The sequence below is a fragment of the Nyctibius grandis genome, chromosome 1 (assembly GCF_013368605.1).
Source record: "Nyctibius grandis isolate bNycGra1 chromosome 1, bNycGra1.pri, whole genome shotgun sequence".
Classification (NCBI taxonomy): Eukaryota; Metazoa; Chordata; class Aves; order Nyctibiiformes; family Nyctibiidae; genus Nyctibius; species Nyctibius grandis.
In genome coordinates this window covers 47,499,916-47,520,567 of record NC_090658.1, presented here as the reverse complement: position 1 = coordinate 47,520,567, position 20,652 = coordinate 47,499,916, and the positions used below count along the sequence as shown (strand labels likewise).

Below are 20,652 nucleotides of genomic sequence, written 5' to 3'. Positions count from 1 at the left end.
CCTCTTAAACTCCTCTCCAAAAAGAGTGAGGTTTAGCAAAAATGGGCAAATGCAAAAAAAAACCCATCAGGAGCTTCCCATGTCAGGGCTCTGCTGTAGGGCTGGGTGCCCGGCCGCCAGGCTCTCCCCAGCAGCCACTGGCCCCACACGCAAGCGAGCACCGGAGGGCCCGGGGCTCGCTGTTGACTTACTCAGTGATGGCCTTCTTCTCAGAGAAAATCCTCAGGCAGAAATCTGCCTCCTGGTGCGGCTCAAACGTGGTCGGAACAAGAATGTAATCGCCTGGTGGCAGCTTGAATCGGTTAGATACTTCCCTTAAATTAATGTAGGTTTTGCTCCTGGCCTTGGAGGGGTGGTACCTGAAGAAGTCTTTGCCCAAGTGTCCATCTCTGCCAGGGCTCTAGGAGGGGAAACGAAGGCAGCGTTGCATTGCCTGGGGTGTGCTGGGGGCCATCTTTGCCCCTTTCCCAATCACAGAGCCAGACTCTGCCTGGCACAAGCATCTCCCCTGGCTGTGACCCTGACTCTCATCACTTCACCCAGGTCCTCACAGCAACCTAGCTCCCACCTTATGGCAAGGACCCATTACCAGTGGTTGTTTCCCACACAGAAGGCAGTCTAAGAGGACTCTGGGACATTGTCTTCCTGCTTAAACATTCCCTGCTGTTGAATATCACCATCCCAGGCGGGGTGTCACAGAGCAGTGACAACAGATTTGCCAATCCCAACCTCAGTCAGGGACAGGCAACCCTGTGTGTGATGCGCCCCAAGAGGCTCATAAGAAGCAACATCTCCTCTCCGGCAGAATCATGGGGCCAAGGAGTCTATCCTGGGAACCCACAGCCCTTAGGGACTGCTAAATCCTGCTCTGAGAGGACTCCATCCCAACTACGTCAAAATTCTCCGTGGAGCTTGATGTGACTGAGAAGATTATTTTAAGAGCTAGGGCCCTAAAAATACATGATGACTGGCAGGGGTACGAACCCAGAGAAAGATGCTAATACTGGTAGTGCAGCTACTGTGCTATAAAAGCAATAGAGTACCTCATAAATAGAGTAGCCGATGGTTAGCATTTCAGCACCAAGCTTCTTGAGTTTACGGCGATCCTTTTGCATTAGTGCTGCTATGAATGTGCAGTCATCGTCTCCATCATCTTTCTCTGTCAAATGTAGCTTGATTTGTGGATTTGTCCAGAAAGTCTCTGCCAATGTAAAGAACACCAGAGAGTTTCTTGCCTCAGAATAATAATAGCACCACTACTACTACTGAGAAAAAAAAGAAGACAAAAAGGACAATTAAGCTGAGGTTTTGCTCAAATTTAGTTTTTCCATTAGCTATCATGCTTCTTTCCACTAAGCTCTGCAGAAAATAAGCCAAATACCAAAGTCCTTCATGGAACTAGGTGTAGAAAAGATTTTAGGCCTGATATTTTATTAAGTTACCGTGGTTTAAATAAAGTTGTCAGACGGGATTTTGTTAAAAGTACATAGCTACAATGATCCCATAGTGCTGGTGCCAGTCTGGAGTAACACAGTTTAGGTCTCTGATGCTACTTCAGAACCACATAAACATGCTGGCTGAGCTGGATTTTTGTCTCATTTTACACTTACTGCTGCAGTTTAAGTGACTTATTTGGAACTAGTCCTGCTCATGGAAATGTAAATGAGAGGCAAATCAGATCCAATGAACTTGAGAGCAAAGCAAGCAGGTCTTTTACTGCAAAGTCTCAAGTGTGATTATATGAACATTTGTCCCTTTGGCTGCTTCCTGCTAGCTGAGACTCTGCTGGCCTGGCCTGCACCCACAGTTCCACTATGGGGTAACAGGAGACGTGCTGAGGGCGGGTAAAGACTTCAGTGCCTGCTTCTCATTTTCAAAGCAGTATCTCTTTACCTAGAAAATTTCTACATCCTCCTGCAGTTGATCCCCGGACCCAGCTCCCCTGGTGGATGGTCACCTCCCACTTGTGAGCAGTGCTGTCTTCCAGGGCATCTGGAGTCAGGTTGCAGATCTCAACTTTATCAAAATGCACTTTGAAGTCTTCAAATTTCATCCTGAGCAAAAGACATAGGAAGGAACAGGCAGTCATTCACTTCAGTGAAGGATGTGCAGCAGAAGTACTTACTCCCCTGAGTCTCAGGGCCAGATCACCAGTTCGTGTGGATCTGAATAGTTTCAGTGACTGTGGAGATATGCTGATGTACACCGGGGGAGAAGCTAGCTCTCACTCACTGTGGTGTAAAACACAAGCAACTTTATTGTCTGGGTCTGATTCTGACATCTCTTACAGCTATTTTTTTACACTATAACTCCACTGATTTTATTCAGTTACAGTTGAGTATAAGATGAAAAGAAGTGACACTGGCACAAAACCTACAGTGGCAAGAGTTATTTCACCAACACCATCCTGGCCTTAATGGCTGCATCTATATTGCTGAAGAGCCAACCAAAGGATGGCAGGTATCTGTGCAGGAGCTAAGTCTGCCTACAAAGCAGCTGTATGTTCAAATGCCAGCTGCATGACAGCACTAGAAGTGACACAGGGTGATGGATTAGCCAAGCCATGGTATGATTAGCTTGTCTGCAGTGCAGTTAAAGTCACATTTGGGCCTCTGCTAAGGTGCCTAGGCTCAAGTTGCTCACCCTCCCCTCCTTTATGGATGCCTGGGACCTTGTCCTAGCAAAAACATACACCAAACACGAGAGACAAAAGTGTGTCTGGACTTGAGTAGCGGCTTCAACCTGCCCTTGAAGGTGGTATAGACACTGCTGCCTGCTACTGTGTCACGTAGACTGCACTACATATATTTTATACCCAAGGTGGACATATATACATGGCCATGGGAAGGAGGAAGCAAATGCCACAAGATGGGTGTTTTTGAACTGCTAGGCTGGGCTGGTTGAAACTAGCCTGCTCAGCATGCAGAGAAGCATATAAGCCATGCGATTTTATCTAGCAAGTAAAAGTGCAAAGAGATATCAACAGTCCTGCTGGCCAAGGAGCCTGGTGTTCAGGGCTGAGCAAACAGCCAAGAGAAGGGACAGCCAGAGCCAGGCACCACTGGACATGCTGTGCAGCCCTCTGCAAAAGGAACAGAGAAGGGAAGCTGTCTAAGAGACAGCAGCTTGCATGGTGGGCACTGCCAGGACAGGAGGCCGGTATGCTCTAAGACTGAGGGTAGCCTTGGTAGGCTGAACTTCCCTCTGTAAAAAGGGAGAGGTTTTAGGCCTTCCTGAGGGCAATTTAGCACCCAGATGCATCCTCTGCTCTGAATCACTATCTGTAAGAGTCCTTCTCTCTCCATGGACCATAGAAATAACGTACAGAAATTGATCTCCTCTCTAACAGGAACTTCTATAACTATCCTTTTCCTCCAGTGGTTGACACCTAACAACAAAATGGAGTAGCAGGAGAGTAAAAGCTCCCCAAGACCGCATATTTTTCTGCGGCGGTGGCAGATAGGACCCAGCTAGCCCTCAGTGTAGCTCATCAAACACAGCTAGCTCTATTTTTCTGCTCCGTAAGAAATAGATGTCTGTGGTGGTATTAATTTACACTTGCTACGGGCCATTTTACAACTTGTTTTTAGTGTGGGAAGAAAGAGCAGGGTATGCTTTCCTGAGCTCTGTCCTCTTTCTTGTCAGCTATTCCCATGTATTGCTAGCCCTAGGCACTGCTAATTCTCACTTTGATGCTCAATACACTAGAGCAGGGGCAGCATAGCAATATCTGTCTCTGAGTGGTTTGGTTTCCTGGCCACATTATGCAATTTTGGGTTCTTTGGAAATGCGCTGCAAAGCAGATGAAGGAGTTGCACTTTATAGATCATATTTGGCTCTTAAGAGGTAAAACACCTGTTGTGACTTCCCTAGGGCTGTTCTGGATTTGTACTGGTGAAGGAAAGCGAAGACTCTGACCCTCTGATTTTAGGAGTGAAAGGATTAGGGTGAGAAGCTGATTTCTTAGGCAACAGCAGGATGCCTTTTTCGCATCTAGTAGAAGCACCTGGACAAGACCAATCTGAGCTGCTAATACATAGCTAAAATGTCTTTGGGGTAGTTAATGAGGTCAGCAGGCCCTCAGCATGTTACCATGAAGATTTTCTTCAGTCCTCACAAATCCAAAGAACAAAAGGGACAGAAGGTCTTATCAGACCACGTTTCCCACCTTGGCTGCCTTATCCCATGTAGTCCTCTACAGCTGTGCTGCCTTTTTGCATTGACTGAAGACACACTGATGCTATGGCACTTATCTTGCTTTAAATGTTCCATAGTTTTTCATCTAATTACCTTGCTGTGCTACCCTTCCTCCTAGCCTTCCTGTTCCACCTAGGACGGAGTCTAACACAATACATGAGAATAAACAGGTATATTTCTTCTTCCTCTTCTCTTTCATTTAACAGAAATGAGCCTGTGTAGGAGAAATGACCATTGCTTTGTGTGCAGTCAGCACATGGAATAAGCTGGGTCCAAAACTTGCAGCACAGTGACAGAAGCTGTTCACGAGTGCATAGTAGGTTTCCTGGGCTCTCTTTCAGCTTTCAGACACATTAAGGAATGATGTTGTCCTGGTTTGGACTAAAACAGAACCAGTTTTCCTTTCAGTGATTTTTACTTTCAGCTAAGCCTCTTCTAAGTAACCGTACTTTGTGAAACTAACTGCATGTTTTGCAGACAGCGTCTGCTTCTAGGACTGATAACACTCGAAGTTTATAGTTATCACTGAGGCACCGGTAGGGATGTTATGCAGAAAGGCTTTTGCTGTACTTATTCCTAGAGAAACCAAGGTCAATGCTAAATTCCTCACTAATTACAAGTGAAGAGCCGCAGAGGGGTCGCACCTCCAGGGAGGAGCCGAAAGGACAGGTGACCCAAAATTGACCAACGAGGTATTCCATCCCATGCACGTCATTCTCAGTATAAAGCGGGGGGATCACGAGGGTCTCGCTCTCTTTCTGCTGTGGCCAGTGTCCGAAGAGGGCTCTGTCCATTTTCCTGCTGCCCCCGATCCCGATCCGTGCGTCTGTAAATCCAGTTCCCATCCGTCGCTGAGCTCAGTCTGGGCCTTCCCGGACCTGCCTGCAGCGCCTGTGCTGATGTGACTGACATCGGGGGAGCTCGATCTTGGTTTTGTGTATATTTGTATATATTTGTGTATATTTAATTATTTCCATTATTATTATTATTCTCTTTTTCATTATTATAGTTTATTAAAACTGTTTTAACTTTCCAACCCGTAAGTCTCTCTCCCTTTTCTCTTTTCCTTCCCCTTCTGGGGGTGGAGAGGGTTAATAGAAAGCATCTGCTACTGGTTTAATAGCCAGCCCAGCCTTAAACCGTGACAGACATACAAAGAGCTTGCTGAATGTAGAGCTTACTATTAAGTCTACTTCAGTAGAAACCATTTGTGGTCAACAAAGAGAAGAGCCCCTTGCACCTTACATTATTTGCCCAAAGATAATGAATGTCATGGAGAACATGTTTTGAACTCTTGAGAATCTAATTACTTTGCTACTCACTATTTCTAGCAGCAGGTTTCAAAGCACCTCATAAAGATTACCCCAGCTTTCCAGGGAGGCAAGCCAAGTTACCACCAGGAGTGGTGAATAGACCAGCTGAAGGTCCTCAGCTGCAGAAACAGGAATATAGCTCATTCTCCATCTCCTCAGCTAAACTGCAACAGCAAGAACCACAGTAGGAGCAAACTGAAAGCTGGAGAGAAGCAGCTATGTTCATCTCTTTCCTCATCTGACCATTTTAATGTCTTTAGGGATACATCACATTATTGCTCATGCAAAGGCTGTATGTGAAGCCTGATGGCGAAACCGTCAAGGTGTGGCTTAGAGGGGCAAAGAGGCAAACACTCCTTAGAGAAATACACAGAAGTCAAAAGGCATTAGGAAAAAAAAGTCTGATGGACTGGGTGGAGGATTTAGCTGGTATCAAAGTTGCCTGACTGGTTTTGGAAGCATTTCTTATCTTCTGCATATGATTTTTGTCCACTTAAACCCTTCAGCGGAAATTTCAGTCCCAATGGCTTTTGTTTCTGCTCTGAATGGCTGAGATGCTGGATGAGGAAGGCCAACATTTATCTGGGTATGCTCAACATCATTAATTTTTATTGGCCTTCCGAGGACTTACTTAACTATCAGCTTAGCTCTGTTGGACAGATGACTTTTTCATTAACTTCATTGCTCATTTGATGCCTACTTGCACACTTGTACCTCCATTACACAGTCAGGCTTAAGTCATGCCCTACATTGAGAGACTTGCTGGAGTTACTTGGGTTCCAGGTAAAGTCTTTGCCTCCTTTTCATTCACCCCATAAGCTCCAGCTGTAGCCAGGTCAAAAACAGATAAAATATCCCACAAAAGCTTTTTGGAAAAACTGGAAATGCCCTACTGCATTTGCAAGGACAATAGCAAAATAACTCAAAATACCCGATGTAAAAATACTTAAATAATGGATCAGCCACTGGACCTACTTCCCTCCAGAGCTAGCAAAGTTTGGGATAAATGATTTTATGTGACTTAACGTGCTGCATTGTCTATCTCAAATCACTTCTCAGGCCTAAAGTTGAACTTTGGTTTAACTTGCAGGAAAAATCTGGAATAGCCCCACTGCATGCCTCTCTAAATTTTCTTCTGTGTAAAAGAGATAAGCATCTGGCCCTAGAAAATGTGACCAGACACATTGTCAGTAGTGCACAGCATGGTTGATATGGGGGGGGGGATCATGTGCAAGTCAGCCATCTGCTCTGTCTGAGATCATGAATTTGGCCTGAAGAACACTTCACACTTCTAAGCCAATTTCCATCACGTTTTTTTTTCCATTTATTTTCATATTTTCTTAAAACTTTCCATAATTTCACACATATCTTGGTGTTCTTTTACTTTCTTTAACACGTAGTATTGCTTCTCATGACTCCCTTCCCTTCCAGTATATGCCTAGCATCAACCCTGAAGGCATTTCATGGATGATACAGTACAATACAATGCTCCCTTCTGTAGAGCCTGCCATTGTTCATGGAAAGGATTCAAAGGGTGTTACATTCATGTGAGACACACAGTATTTGAAATATGCTAACGCTATTAACTCAGCTGACTTTTAAAATGCTTTTTGTTATTAAAATAGACATGGACACACATGAAACACACAGAAAACCAAGTGAGCATTCTACCTGCCCTCTCCTAGGTAGAAACAGAGCATTTCCTCAGAGACATCTTCATTATTGCTCATTTTGGCCAGTTGCGCCTTGATTTCTGACTAGAGCCATACACTTTAAAAACCTATGTCTTACCAGAACTCTCCATCATCCAGTGCTGCCTGAGCTAGGCGTCTCTGCTCTGATGGACTGACTGAACGCCACTCCGGAGAGCTGCAAGAAAACAAAACCAAGCATTACTACAGGTATGTGACAATTAATTTTCCCTGGCTCAGAACAACTGGCTGGAAACAGCAGCGGGTTGTTCTTCTTCCTGATGTGTTTTATTTGAGCGGCTCACACAAACACAGATGCATTTAAGGTTTCCTGAATCCTGCTGTCACTTATGGTTGCAGAGATCCAACTAATGTAGCTGAAAGCAGGACCAGGCCAAAGATCCCAAAGCTGCTCCACGATGGTCCTGCATGAGTTCAGGGGACGTTCAGGTTAGACACTCGGAAAAATTTCTTCATGGAAGGGGTTATTAGGCATTGGAATGGTCTACCCAGGGGGTGGTGGAGTCACCATCCCTGAAGGTGTTTAAGAGAAGACTGGCACTTAGTGCCATGATCTAATTGACACAGTGGTGTTAGGTCAAAGGTTGGACTCGATGATCCCAGAGGTCTCTTCCAACCTAGCTGACTCTGTGATTCTGTGATTCCGAATTATTGCCTGAACTCAGAGTTGGGATTCTGTCAGGTGTTGGGGTTAGGTATAATAGGGCTATTGGTAAACCTCAAGATTTTGGTAAGTGACATCCCTTCTTAAATCTGTTTTCCACCTGTAGCACCATCTCCTCTTTTATATTTGTCAGTTACTTAGGGCCAGATGTTTCTTCAAAATTGAGTCAATGGGAATTGAATAGGCTCCTTCCTCTGTACAGAGACATTTGCTGGAGTGACTGGGGTTCCAGGTAAAGTCTTTGCCTCCTTTTCATTCACCCCTACAACTCCAGCTGTAGCAGGTCAAAACCAAACAAAAACCTGCTAAAGCTTTTTGGAAAAACTGGAAATGACCTACTACATTTCCAATCTGACATAATAAACAGGGAGTAGCAGGCACCTTGTGTTGAGGTCTTTAATTCCAGCAACCACTTTGAAATGTTAATACAGATTCCTGTATTGAATTGTGAGCCTCTCTGCATCTTGAGTTCCAGAAGACCTCCCAAGTGCAGAATCAGAGCTCTGCTTTGCAGAGACAGCCTTTTCAATAAACCGTACGAATTGCCAGATACCTGTCCTGATCTTAACCGCTCCGTTTTTTTGAGATTTAATCACCCATTATATTTGCCAATTATCCACATTTTTCTTTTTCAAGATAACAAAGTATAAGAGCTGATGTGGAAATACTTTGTTTATTTCCGAGTCATGTTAAGGATGGGGACATTCAAAGGAGTCCTACAGGTGACTATGTGTCTCAGCAATTTTAAAGGGCCAGGCAGGTTATGGCTCCTCTCCTCTACATCTGTGTGAATAAAAAAACGTAGTAGAAGGAAGTGAAACAAAAATGAAGCCATGCATATGTGCAAAAATACATTGAAAAGTGCTATGTTGAGGGGGAACGTAGTGTTACTTTTTTACTATACCATTTTTTTTCTTTTGTATTATTTGTACGTTGTTTTACCTTTGGTAGTAAAAACAGACTGGTTTTCAGACCAGTCCTGTTGTGGTTTTGGGTCCTTCCACAACTTTGGTGGGTACTATGTGGAGGGGCTCTCATTTAGTGGTCATACATAACCTGTAACGTTCCTGCCTATTCCTTACGTGTTTAGAAACCCAGAACAGTAAATGCAACTAGAGACTCATAAGCTACTTAGAGGGAGTAATACAATATCAGTTTCCAGCTTAGCTGCAGTAGGACAAAGAATGGATGTTGTGTTACAAGTACTACAGCAACAGACTTGCAAAAAATAAAGTCACTCCAAATGTATAGTTTTTCCAATTGGGAGTGTCTTAAAATTAACTTATCCCATTTATATTAATGCATCATTTTTGCTAATGCTAGATTTAGGGGGCTAAACAACTGGACAGTGTCCCCATAATCAAGCAGCTTTGCAAATACTGAGGGTGACATGTTAGTATGGCAGTAATACTGTTACGCATGTGCAAACTCTTCATTTCATTTTCTGTGGAACAGCTGGGCCTGCAGAAAGCGAGCTGTGGAGCAGCAGCTGGGATTTGGCCTTTGTGAGGCCAACGTGTATGGGACAGCACACGCACTTGTCACTCCAAGGGCCGTTCCACTCGACCTCTCCCCAGGGGTTCCTTATCCTTATGAGCTGCACTTGCCGGCCTCGATAGCTCACCTGGGGAAGAAGGAAATAGAGAAAATACCATGTGTCAGTAGCTAGGGAGCAGGACTTCTCCAGTGTGCAGAGGCTGGGCAAGCTGGTGTAACAGCTGAGCAAAAGGTGCAGACTGCTCCAGGAGATGTGGGAGGGAAAGATGGATGGGCATTTGGATAACTCCCCCAGGATAACTCCCCCTGTCACTTGAGGTCGGGGGACACTCCCTTAACATTTCCCCAGGTCTCTTCTTGCCCCGCGCTGCTGAACGTACCTCATCGATGCCAGTCACAGTGTAAGCATGGCCCTTTATAAGGCCAAAGGGGGTTTTGGCTTCTGACTCGACAGCACTTCTGGTCTGAAATATGGGAAAAAAGTGTGAATCTCTCTCTTCAGAGTGAGATCGCAAATGGTGCCACCTGCTCTCTTCCAAGCATCAGGTAGGAGGTCAGTGGTTAACCGGCACTATGAACAGGGAACTTGTCTGTCTGCTCGATGCAGACAGTGATGGTGCAATGGTGCCCTTTGAGGAAAGAAAAGGCACTCACTCAGAGGGAAAATAAGGCGGTTCCAGGCTGAAATACCTTCTCTGCCCCTGTGATTTTGTATCAACATCGTCTACATTTCCAGGATCTCAATCTTAACTCCCATTCAAATCTAATTTGTGGGATGGGAAAAGGTGCTCTCAGACTGAGACCAGGTGTTGATATGGTCTCATTTCTTGTAAAAAGACTTTAATGGAGCAGTGATGGCAGTGAAGGGTCCCATCATCCAGCTGAGTAGCACACTATCTCTCTAGTTCAATAAATATTTAATTAGTCTTTGCAAGCAGCAAAGCTTCATCAAGAGAGAAAGGGAAATCCAAATCAGGAAACACTGAACCCCAAAGCTGAGGTCACAGTCTTGAGTAAAAGAAAGAGGTTGTGGAAAAGCCCTGCTTTCAGTCAGGCAGGCAATGGGTTTGAGACAACGCGTCTCCCTCAGCCCAGCCAAATGTTCAATGATGAGGGCAGAGAGCTCTCTTGGGCAGAGAGCAAACAAAAGCCTCTCTCCTTCTCCCCCAGCCTGGGCACTTCCTTTGCCTTTGTTACAAGTGCCCGAAAGGGAAATGAAACATTTTGTCCTTGGTGGGATTTTTCATTTGCTTTGAAACCTTTTTCTCCAGCTGCTCATTCTCATGAAGAAATCTGGCACACTTTTGTTTCTGAACTGCCTTTCCCACTGAGCATAGTCAGCAAGGAACAGCAACGGGGCTTTCACTCTTGCTGTTGAGCAGCTCAGGCATTTTTTACCAGAATGCCAAGGTCACATGCATGGCTCCTTTTACCCTGGGTCAGATATACTAACAGAGCAGTGTAAGTAACCTATGCAGATGCTACCCACCAGCAACCTTTTCTCTGTGAAAGCTGGAGGTTTTAGCCTCTGGAGGGATAAACCTGATATACCCTAAGCCCCAGCCCCTGTTTACAAACAAACACACTGATCTTGAAAATTTTGTTAAGTCCCCCAAATCCCTACAGGTCTTTTTACAGAATTCAGGGCTGAAAAAAACCCCAATTTTGTAGACTCTGGAACCAGTATATCCTCAAAAAGCTATGGCCAATTTTAATGTTAAGTGACCAAATAAGTCAGGAAATGAAGTTCACTCTCACAAAGTGCTCATACTCATGTCATTATTGCCTTAAATAAAGTGGCCATCACCTGCTGAAAAGTGATGAATCTTTTTCTTTTCTTTTAAACAACTGTACTAAGGGGTACATTAATACTACGTATCTGTTAGTTCATAGCTATTATTTGCAGAGTTAAGTACATATCCAGCTACATGTCATTAATTTAACCAGTCTTTAAAAAGTAAGGGTTTTTAACTCAGAAACCACAAAACTAAACTGAGAAATTCAGACCCCATTTCTTACTTACATCAATAGAGCAGCCCACCATTGAGCATCTTTTGAGAGCTTTCTCTAGGATTTCATAGAAATTGTCAGGAGCCTTTTTAACCTCATACATTTCTGCTATGCCCCCAGTGAAATCCTCCATGGCTTCTATTGTACTGCCTCCTTTCAGAGCCTCGTAGCTGCCATTCAGCCTGGAAAACACATGCTGACCATGAGATATGCTTTCAAAACTTTGAAGATAGATAGATACCCATGTTTGAGAGCTTTCTCACATGGGCATAAAATTGCAGCAACAGCACTGAAATCAAAAGAAGTACCCCAGAATATACCCAGGATATATGGGAGGAGTACTGGGATCCTTCTGCTTTCCTCATTAATTGCATTTTTAATTCATTCATTTCTCCATATCCTTAAAGCCTGGGGCCTTTCTTTCTTTAGTACCAGTTGTCAGGTTGGCAAGGACTGAATATCACTGCGTGGCAGTGGCCTGCTACCTGCCAAATCATTTAAAAATACAGAGTTAGCCAGAACCATCAACTGAGGTCTCAGCAGAGACATAAATGACAGGATTCAGGCTTTGATTCAACTCTATTGCTATCAGCGAGGGTTGTATCTAATGATGTGCTGGAAGCTGGACCAGCTCACAAGAGATAGACATAACATCTTTAGATCCGGGCGGCAGCAAATGCAAAACCTGCCCTCTCCCCCCCCCCCAAAAAAAAAATACTGGATAGAAGCTGTTCACTTGAGTTGTGAATAATGCATGTACAAATTGTGAATAATGTATATACAAATAGCAAGTTACGTATACGCAGTGTGACTTACTTGGCATAGGCTTTCTCTAGTAAGGCACTCCAAAATTCGTTGTGTTCAGCTGAGTGCAGGAAAACCAACCGGCCATTGAAGGTGGGTAATCGGTCGTCAATCACGACATCCAGCCACTCGTTGTGCTGCCAAAACTATTTAGAAAGGATGGGGCATGAGTTTGCTGACAGCATGTCATTTTCTGAGCATAGGACTCTGATGTCCCAGCACATCTAATTGTAAGTTAGTGACAATCATAGGCTTGATTAGAAGTCATATGTAAATCATCCATTCCCACTATACCATGCTAGGCTGCTCTGAAGGAAGGGTGATCTATCTTAAGAAAAGACTAAGACTAAAAGTGTAGAACTGTACTGTAGCTCCTTGTCTGGATAACCTCACTCATGTAGCTACACAAGTGGTTACCACATGATTCAAGACACCTTTAAGACACACACATATTACAGATTCCTGTCCAACTCCTTTAAGGCTTTATATCCTAAGTGGGGTTTGTGTGCCCAGGAAAATGTGAAATGATTTCTAAAGCCATCTACCACAGAGCAGAAGTGGCTGTGTGTGTGCCTGTGGGAGGCTGACGTAGCCCTGTAGGTTGCTTCTCATGATACGAACAACAGTGTAAGCTCAGCGATCCCTGTTTTTTCAATGTCTCTTCTGCAATAACCGGCAACCCCACTGCAAAATAGACCATGACGTGTAACGACAGAAATGTGTTCATGCTGTGCCGGGTGTTCACCTTACCTGGAAGTGAAATATTCCAGCATAATCTGGCCCAAAATTTTGATCCAGCGGCACCACTCTTGCTAGTGTTTTTTCATTCAGTGTGAGAGAAGCTATGGCTGCTAATAGCCAGCAGTCACCTGTGAATTGAGAAGGGGGAAAAAACCCTTCAAGAGGAGAAGAAGGTGATGTAGGGGCCAGAGGAGATGTTATGGCAGTTAGCTGCCACCCCTCTTGAAATCCAAAAGACAGCCCATGTGTCCCCAGGAAGCATGTTCCTGCCTGGTCAGGGCAGACTGCGCTGCAGTTTGGAGGTGCTGGTAGACAAAAGTCTCCTGTGGGCTCACAGTACCCTCATGTGGAGATCCTTCCGTGATCTTGAATCCCACCACACCAGGATGGTCCCTGGCATGGATGGGAGCGTGCTACCAAAGAGGTGGCTGCAGGCAAAGTGAGCATGGGTGGTATCTCCAGCTTCACTGCTCCCACCAGTTCAGGAGGGACAACATCTTCTCATGTGTGAGGATATTCCTTTTGCTCCTCACAGGGTGTAAACATGAACGTGTCCACCCAGGAGGAATCACTCACCAAGATCCCCTTGGCAAATGTCAGTTCTTGTGGCTCCTCCAAGGATAAACTTGGGGTCTTTGACAATCTCCTGTGAGAATGGGAGACAGACACAGAAATGACAGAATGTGCCAGGAAAATACTATCACCACTCTGAGCCCAGACATGCAGCATGGTGTGTGCTACATGTGCTATATTATCCTGCAGCAGTGTAGCCACCACAAAAAACTGGGTGGGGAATTCTTGCTAATTACTTACAGTGTAGAGCAATTAAAGAATCAACTATACTCATTTTTCCATAATTAGTTGTCTGCTAATGAAAGGCTGGCATTCTTTATTCATCTGTAGGCAATTGTTAAAATATCATAGCACAACCTGGTCCAGAATCTCAATGTTAGGCTACAACCTTGGTTAATGGTTTTTGTTTGGTTATTTTTTTTCCCCCAATGGCTGTAAAAACTAAAATTGGCAATTTACCTTTAAATGCACCATCAAGCCTTTTATTTGCCTGCACATAATACGTGGAACATACGGTGTCTGACAACCATGAGACCATTTCCTCCTCAAATAAGCAAACAACAAAGGTAGACTCCAGCCTTGTTTGTTTTACAGAGTTAATTTTTAGGAGGAGCTAACACTACCCACCCTTGTGTGCTCAGAGGTCAGAGGGACGGGTGCTCATGGTGACATTAAAGCAATTCTCAAGCATTCATTTAATTGTTTTAGTTCATTACTAGCACCACAGCTGGATGGAAAAATTACAGTGGTAAACCAATAATTGTGACAGGAATTCCCCTCTCTTCTCCCCTTTCCCATGAGCTGTAAATAGAATTCAATTGATTGAAATGAATAGAGAAGAGGAGGTTATCTAATATATTACTAGAGGAATATGCCTGTAGTTAATCAGTGTGCCCTGATATGTCATTGCAGACCCTATGGCATGAAGCAGACCCTTCTGCCTAAGCGGCAGAACCTTGCAAAAAAAAAAAGAAAAAAATTAAAGAGGAGTGAAAAATAGAAGAACGCGTTCAGTCATTTAACCCCTGCATTTGCCTAGAAGGTAATTGAATTGCTTTCGGTTCATATCCCTGCATTTTGTGAGGCTATCAGGGCAAGATATTGATAGTTTTGTTCAGCTTCCTGCACTTATCGCTGAAGCATCTGCTACTGGCCACTGCTGAAGCCAGGACACTCTCCTCAATGAACCAGAGCTGCTCCTGTGAAGGTCACCCTGCAGAGGCAATATTCAGGAGCAAGCTGGTTTGCATTTTTTTTTTGTTTGCCGTTGCTGAGAAGGAGCTGATGGCCAGGTTATGCCTCAGCCACAGGCGTCCTGGGGAGGAGGCACCCCAGCATGTCGTGTCCCCAGCGTGTAGAGCAAAGGGAAATCAAACAGCAGCTCCTCCTTACCTGGCCCACCTGCTTGTTAAATACACTCAGTCTTGTTCGGACTGGACACGAACAATAAAAACCACAGATCATTGCCTTTTGACATAAAGATAACAGCTGATAAAATAGCTGATTTTTAATAACATGCCTTGTTTTAGCATTATTGCTCCTGCGGAACATAATTCTCACGGCAAGAACTGTATTTAGCTGTTACCAAGAAAATCCATGTGTTAGCAAGGGACAAGAGAAAAAACCTTTCCACTGACATGGGTCTGAACATTAGATTCATGGCTCATTGCTTATTACAGAACTCTACCACCGACATACGGAAAAATATTTTCAATCATTTCCTATGTCTAAAGCAAACAAAAATAATAATAAAAAAAATCAATAAAAATGAATTGAAAGGATTTTGACTGGACCTGTGCCATGTTCTCTGCTACACAAAAAAAACCCCACACTCTACAGTTTTTGAGTGGATGTTGCAAAAATAATATTAATTTTAAAGGGATTTTCCAACTGGATGGTATAATAATGTGTATCAGGGCTTTCAGCATGTTAAAGGACAAAACCCAGAGCTGGATCTTGCATTCACACACAACATACAGTAATTCAAGGATTCGCCTGCACAAGGATATTGCCTAGAAGTAGGGACGTGCAGTCTTCAGAGAGATGAAACAAGGAGACCCATGACTCTCCTGATGCTACATCAAAGCTGTGTTTCTTTAAACTCAAAAGAAAACAAATTGCATCCCCTGCACCTCTGTCTCACATTGGTAGAGGGGGTACATGGAGACTTAAGAAGGGCTGAAGATGAGGCTGTTTAGGTGGCCTTATTTCTGTGATTACATTTCTCTGCCTGGTTCCAGAATACAGTACCCGTCATACCAGTTGCCAGTGGCTGTTCATATTAGGAGAATTTTGTTCTTACTTCCTCCTATAGCCCATAGACTCATTTGGCATTGGTAAAACACATTTGTCTTTCCTTTTTTGGGTTTTTATTTTTCATTCTTCAACTTATATGTCTAATTTTCCCATACACTGAGCTGTTGAATTTATCCCAGCAGTTGAATTTAGATATAAATTAAGAAGGAAAAGGGGAAAAAGGGAAATACAACGAGAAAAGACTCTTCTGTTCTTCAGATTATTCTAAAATGTTTATAAAGTACAGTTTCAAAGGTTTAATTTGCAATGAAAAGGGACTGCTAAACAAAACCCCTAAATACTTTTCTGAATCTTAGAGCACTTAAGATTTATGTAGAAAGCGAGATATCAATCTATCTGATGCAGATCCATGTAGCTCACTGATTGCAGTGGGAGATTTACAGATTAGGGCTAGCTGAAGGTCTCGTTCATGCTGTGTACAAAAGTGTATACATGCAGGTACATTCATGTCAAAATAATGAGAAAGCTTTCTCTACTCTCATTACTAAATTGTAAATTCTAACAGGGTGTAAATCAGAAGACTAACATTATTTGGCCCTGCAATTACCTGCATATATTGTGCTACACTTCATCCTAGCTACTGTAAAATGCTGGTAGAAGAGGCAGTAAAAACCAGTCACCATGAAAAGCAGTTTGAACACAGATACCCTACACAGAGGCCATGCTCTTGTGCTCACCCTCTCCAGCACCACACCTTCGCCAGCTGAGCCATGGCAACTAACGTGGCACATGCCCCAGGCCTATATCCAACCTGCAAAGTAAAAAGTGTTAACTTGAAATGGTGTTAGTACCTCTATTTTGTTGCTGTTCCTGATGGATAATAGAGATGAAACTGATTTAGTTTAAATGATGAGGAGCCAGAGAACGGCATAACTAAACCCCTGTGCTTACACATCCTCTCAGCCTCCCCTGAGCTTTATTCCTTGCTGTGCAGCTCACAAAAGTTCACCTTTTTGCATGGTGGGAATTGGAGTGTAAAGGCAGATCCTATTTCAGGTAACTTACTCATCCTGGAGATGTTTCCAGTTCAGCGTACAAAGATCGTGAAGAAGAGTGCGACAGCTACAACAGACAGACTGCTCTCTGCTGTCCCTGGGTACCATGCACAAGGACACACAAGCTCTCCGCTGCTCCTGGTCACATTTTACAGCAAAGATTAACTATTGTGAAGCCCCAAATGGAAAAAAAAAGACAAACTAGCACTTAATGGCTGGCCAAAGGAACACCGGTCTTTCTGATTTAGTGTCATAGGCACTTGCTTTTTTCATGCCCCACAGCACTCCAGAGCCACCACACCAAAAGCATCTCAGTCCCACAGCCCCATCCTGTGCCTGGGGACCGCTCTACAGCCCACCTGGGGTTTGGGGTACAGTCAGGGAAGGCAGGCAGCAGTGCCTGCAGGAGCTGCACTTATCATGTGTAGGGATCTCCTATTTTTTCATAGTTGAAACTTGTCCAGGAGTAATACCTTTAATTCTGCTCTGCACTACATTAACTGATGCTGAGGCATTTGAACGCCTATCATTGGGGATTAAGTTAAACCAAAATTTAAACCCATCTTATAAGCCTATTTTCTTCTTTTTCTCTCTTGGCATCACTATCGCCAAAGGAAATTTTTCTACTAAAGAAGCAGCTTTCAGATTATGAAGAAAAAGAGAATAAACGTCAGTCATTATCAAAGAAATGAAATGTAGCCACAAATTTTCCATGGTTATTGGTTACAGAGTTATGTGGGGAGAAGGAACCTGGAGTGATATTGGGTTTGTGATCTGAGAGCATGTGACTAGTGAAGCTTCAGGCTCTTGCTGTGTTATTAATGATTGTTATGCAAGATGCATTAAGAGATACTCATCAAGCCCTTGGCTACTGCTGAATGGCTCAGTAACCATGGCATGTATTCGTAATCTCTCACTGTTTCACGATGGAAGCAAGCAAATAAGTGTAAGAGTCTAAAGGTTAAACAGTTTGAATTTTTAAAGTTTAACCTTAATTATGAATTTCCTACATCAATGACACTTGATTTTTACATAGTTAGAACACCATCATAATGTATTTTGCCCTTAATTTCTTGCATATTGACTTATTTTCATCTTAACATTGCTTTTGTTTGGCAATAATGTAAGAGAGAAGGCTGATTACAAGTTGTTTATGCATGTACATAAATATACATGCATCAAGTGTGGCTATACAACGAGCTACATGTAAAAAATGGGGTGAAGCCTTCCAGCCCTCTTGTCCCACCGCTTGAGCTTTTTGTGGGTGACATCCTGATCCCGTGTCGCTGCCCCTGAGGTGGGGAGGGTTTCCGCCGGCCCTTCACCTCCACATCTCCCTGAACACGCCGCGCGTTTGGTGTGATTCCGAAGTACAGCAACGTCTGGCAGGAAGAGAGGAGAGAAAGGCTCACGCCCCTCTGCACAACGGCATTACTCACCATGGGCCTCTTCCAGATGAAGGGAACAGGTGGCTTTTCACTGAAGAATAGAGAGGAGTTGCAGGCAGGGAAGTCAGGGTCCTCGAAGAGGACCCCCCTGCGCAGGCACTCCTGCTTCAGCTCCTCGTAGGCCTTCCCCGAGCTGTGGGTGGCACGTGCGGCCCTGGGCAGCGCCGGCGGCCTCGGCTTCGCCTCCTGGTACAGGTAGGGCATGGCTGCCTCCCGCCTGCCAGGGAGAGATCCCGGGGAGCCCAGGCTCAGAAGGCGGTGGGGGCAGAAGGAAGGGGGAATGGGAGGAAAAAGGAGAGGAAGTAAAAATACCTCTAGTGCCTGGCGAAGGAAAAGGGGGAGGAAAGGAGTGTGCTGTGGGGGAGCCGGTGGCGTCCTCCAGCCCTCCTCCGTCACGCCTCCTTGAACCACAGTGTGAGACTGACCTCCCGGCTGCTCTGAACAGCAGCAGAGACGAACACCCTGAAAGCAAACAGGGAAGGAAAGTAGCCAGCCCCGGCCACGCCAGCCACTCAGCCAGGAGGTGGCCTGGTGCCACCCCCCAGCAGGCACGGGCTGGGCAGGCAGTTGCTGCTGGGCCAGAAATGACTTTGGGGTACACAGCACACAGCCAGAGCCTTCCATCATGTGGTGGCGAGCCCTGGGAGGGAAACCAGAGGTTTCTCACAGGTGGGAGAGGAGCCCAGTGTGACTGGCGGTGAGGCCATCCCAGCAAGGAAATGTCCTCATCAGATGACATGCAAGAGGGAGAGCAGGGCCGAGAGGTGGCCAGGGGTTGGGCTACTCAGACGGGGGGGGTCTGGCTAGGGGGCAAGGGCTGGGTGTGTGCAGGAGGGGTGGTGGTAGCTAGTGGGGAAGGCTCAGAGCAGGATGGGTACTGAGCAGCAGGGTAAACTCAGGGAACATGTCGGAAAATGTTACCCTGAGGAGGGATTTTAAAGGGCCGCGCATCGAAGGAGTTCTATGTGCGTTGTAACACAGGATTTAAAAAACAAATGTATACGTACTTGCCACTGATTTCCAGGTTTCATGACCTTGTTTGTCTATCGTTGTGCTTCTTCCGCTACTCAGCTTTTACCTGCAGCGTCGTATCTCACATTGGACAGTAAAACACTGTGTTGGAGAGGACGTCAGTCAGTGCGCCATGGATGCTCTGAAGGAATAACAGCAAGGCTCAGAGCCAGACAGGCATGGATATTCCACTCTGCTTGGAAAGGGAAGAGATGCCATCCTCTTGAAACAAATTACAGTTCCTGTAACACAAAATACAGCCCCGAGTACAAACAGCGCTCAGCCTCCCTTTGCTTTAATTGGCCCTTTGGTGGACCAGTCGAGATTTCTGCCAACAGATGATTTATGGAGAGCAATTAGGTGAAACAGAATTAGTTCCTTTCTGTTCTGCTATTTTTCACAGCAGTGCTGTGAGGAACATTTTCTTTTCCAGAGCCTATATTCCCATGTTTATTCCCCATAATTGCATCCATTGTTGATGCCTGCAGGCTCCCTGCTGAGACTGAGCTCCCATTGTCCAAAAGTATGGATGCTGTCCAAACACGTGAGAAGAAGCAGGTCTGGTGCTCCAAACGTGGCTGTCATTTGACCAAACTTCAGGTATACAGAATAGAGTCCAATCTACTCACCTCAGCTTTGTTTACAGTCAGTGCAGAAGATTGGCACCTCCAGAAAGTGATTCACTGTGTACTCATCCACAAGATCCCACTGGAGATGACTATGCCTTTCATTTGCCTGTAGACGGACCCTCACGGACTAGCTTAGGGTAGACGCTCAGCTATTAAATGCATACAGTCAAGTGAGAGGAATCCCAGCCAAGGGGCTAAGGCAGGTTAAAGGCATTTAAATGCCAAACAAGCTCACTTGACACACTGTTGCAACAGACATGTTGTGACATTAAAGCAATACAAGACAGTCCTGAGTAATAAAGTCCTTCCTCCATGATTACACTGTCTCAGGAACAGTAGGTTTCCAGTCCACCGGCCCTCTCCTAGCAGGGGTGATAGGGTAGGTCTGTCCTTGGTCTGCAAAGTGAGTGCCTGCCAGGGTGTGAAGGTTCTGCCCGCTGAGAGACAGATGTCAAGTCAAATGTGATTAATTCCCCACAGGCCACCTCTGGAAACCATTAGGCTCCTGCAGTCTGCAGATATATCTCTATGAGCCACACGACGAGGCAAGATCTCAAGGTGCTGGCATAGCCACATGAGGGATGCACAGGCTGGCAACGTATGTTAGACCTGAACACCGTTTTCTTCTAGGCACCATCATTAAATGCCTGTTCCTGAAATACCAGGAGTTTTATCTGTTACCTTCAGCCATGGCTCCAAAGCACACAGGGAGTGTGAACACCAGCACAATTGCAGCTGCCTG

At 44.9% G+C, this 20,652-nt stretch overlaps 1 protein-coding gene across 1 annotated transcript in view; it reads right to left on the bottom strand.

Annotated features, from left to right (window-relative positions):
• Nucleotides 1-18,662, bottom strand: part of CAPN9 (calpain 9) — a 28,594-nt gene extending 9,932 nt beyond the window's left edge. Inside the window, exons 1-12 of the mRNA XM_068424994.1 lie at nt 18,583-18,662; nt 18,262-18,487; nt 13,515-13,584; nt 12,948-13,066; nt 12,210-12,343; nt 11,407-11,575; nt 9,764-9,847; nt 9,425-9,510; nt 7,302-7,379; nt 1,894-2,054; nt 1,044-1,201; nt 192-400 (exon numbers count right to left, since the gene is read on the bottom strand). Coding sequence (XP_068281095.1) covers nt 192-400; nt 1,044-1,201; nt 1,894-2,054; nt 7,302-7,379; nt 9,425-9,510; nt 9,764-9,847; nt 11,407-11,575; nt 12,210-12,343; nt 12,948-13,066; nt 13,515-13,584; nt 18,262-18,474 — 1,481 coding nt within the window. The 5' untranslated portion in view covers nt 18,475-18,487; nt 18,583-18,662. The remainder of the gene's footprint in view (nt 1-191; nt 401-1,043; nt 1,202-1,893; nt 2,055-7,301; nt 7,380-9,424; nt 9,511-9,763; nt 9,848-11,406; nt 11,576-12,209; nt 12,344-12,947; nt 13,067-13,514; nt 13,585-18,261; nt 18,488-18,582) is intronic.
• Between the last annotated feature and the right edge of the window lie 1,990 nt (nt 18,663-20,652).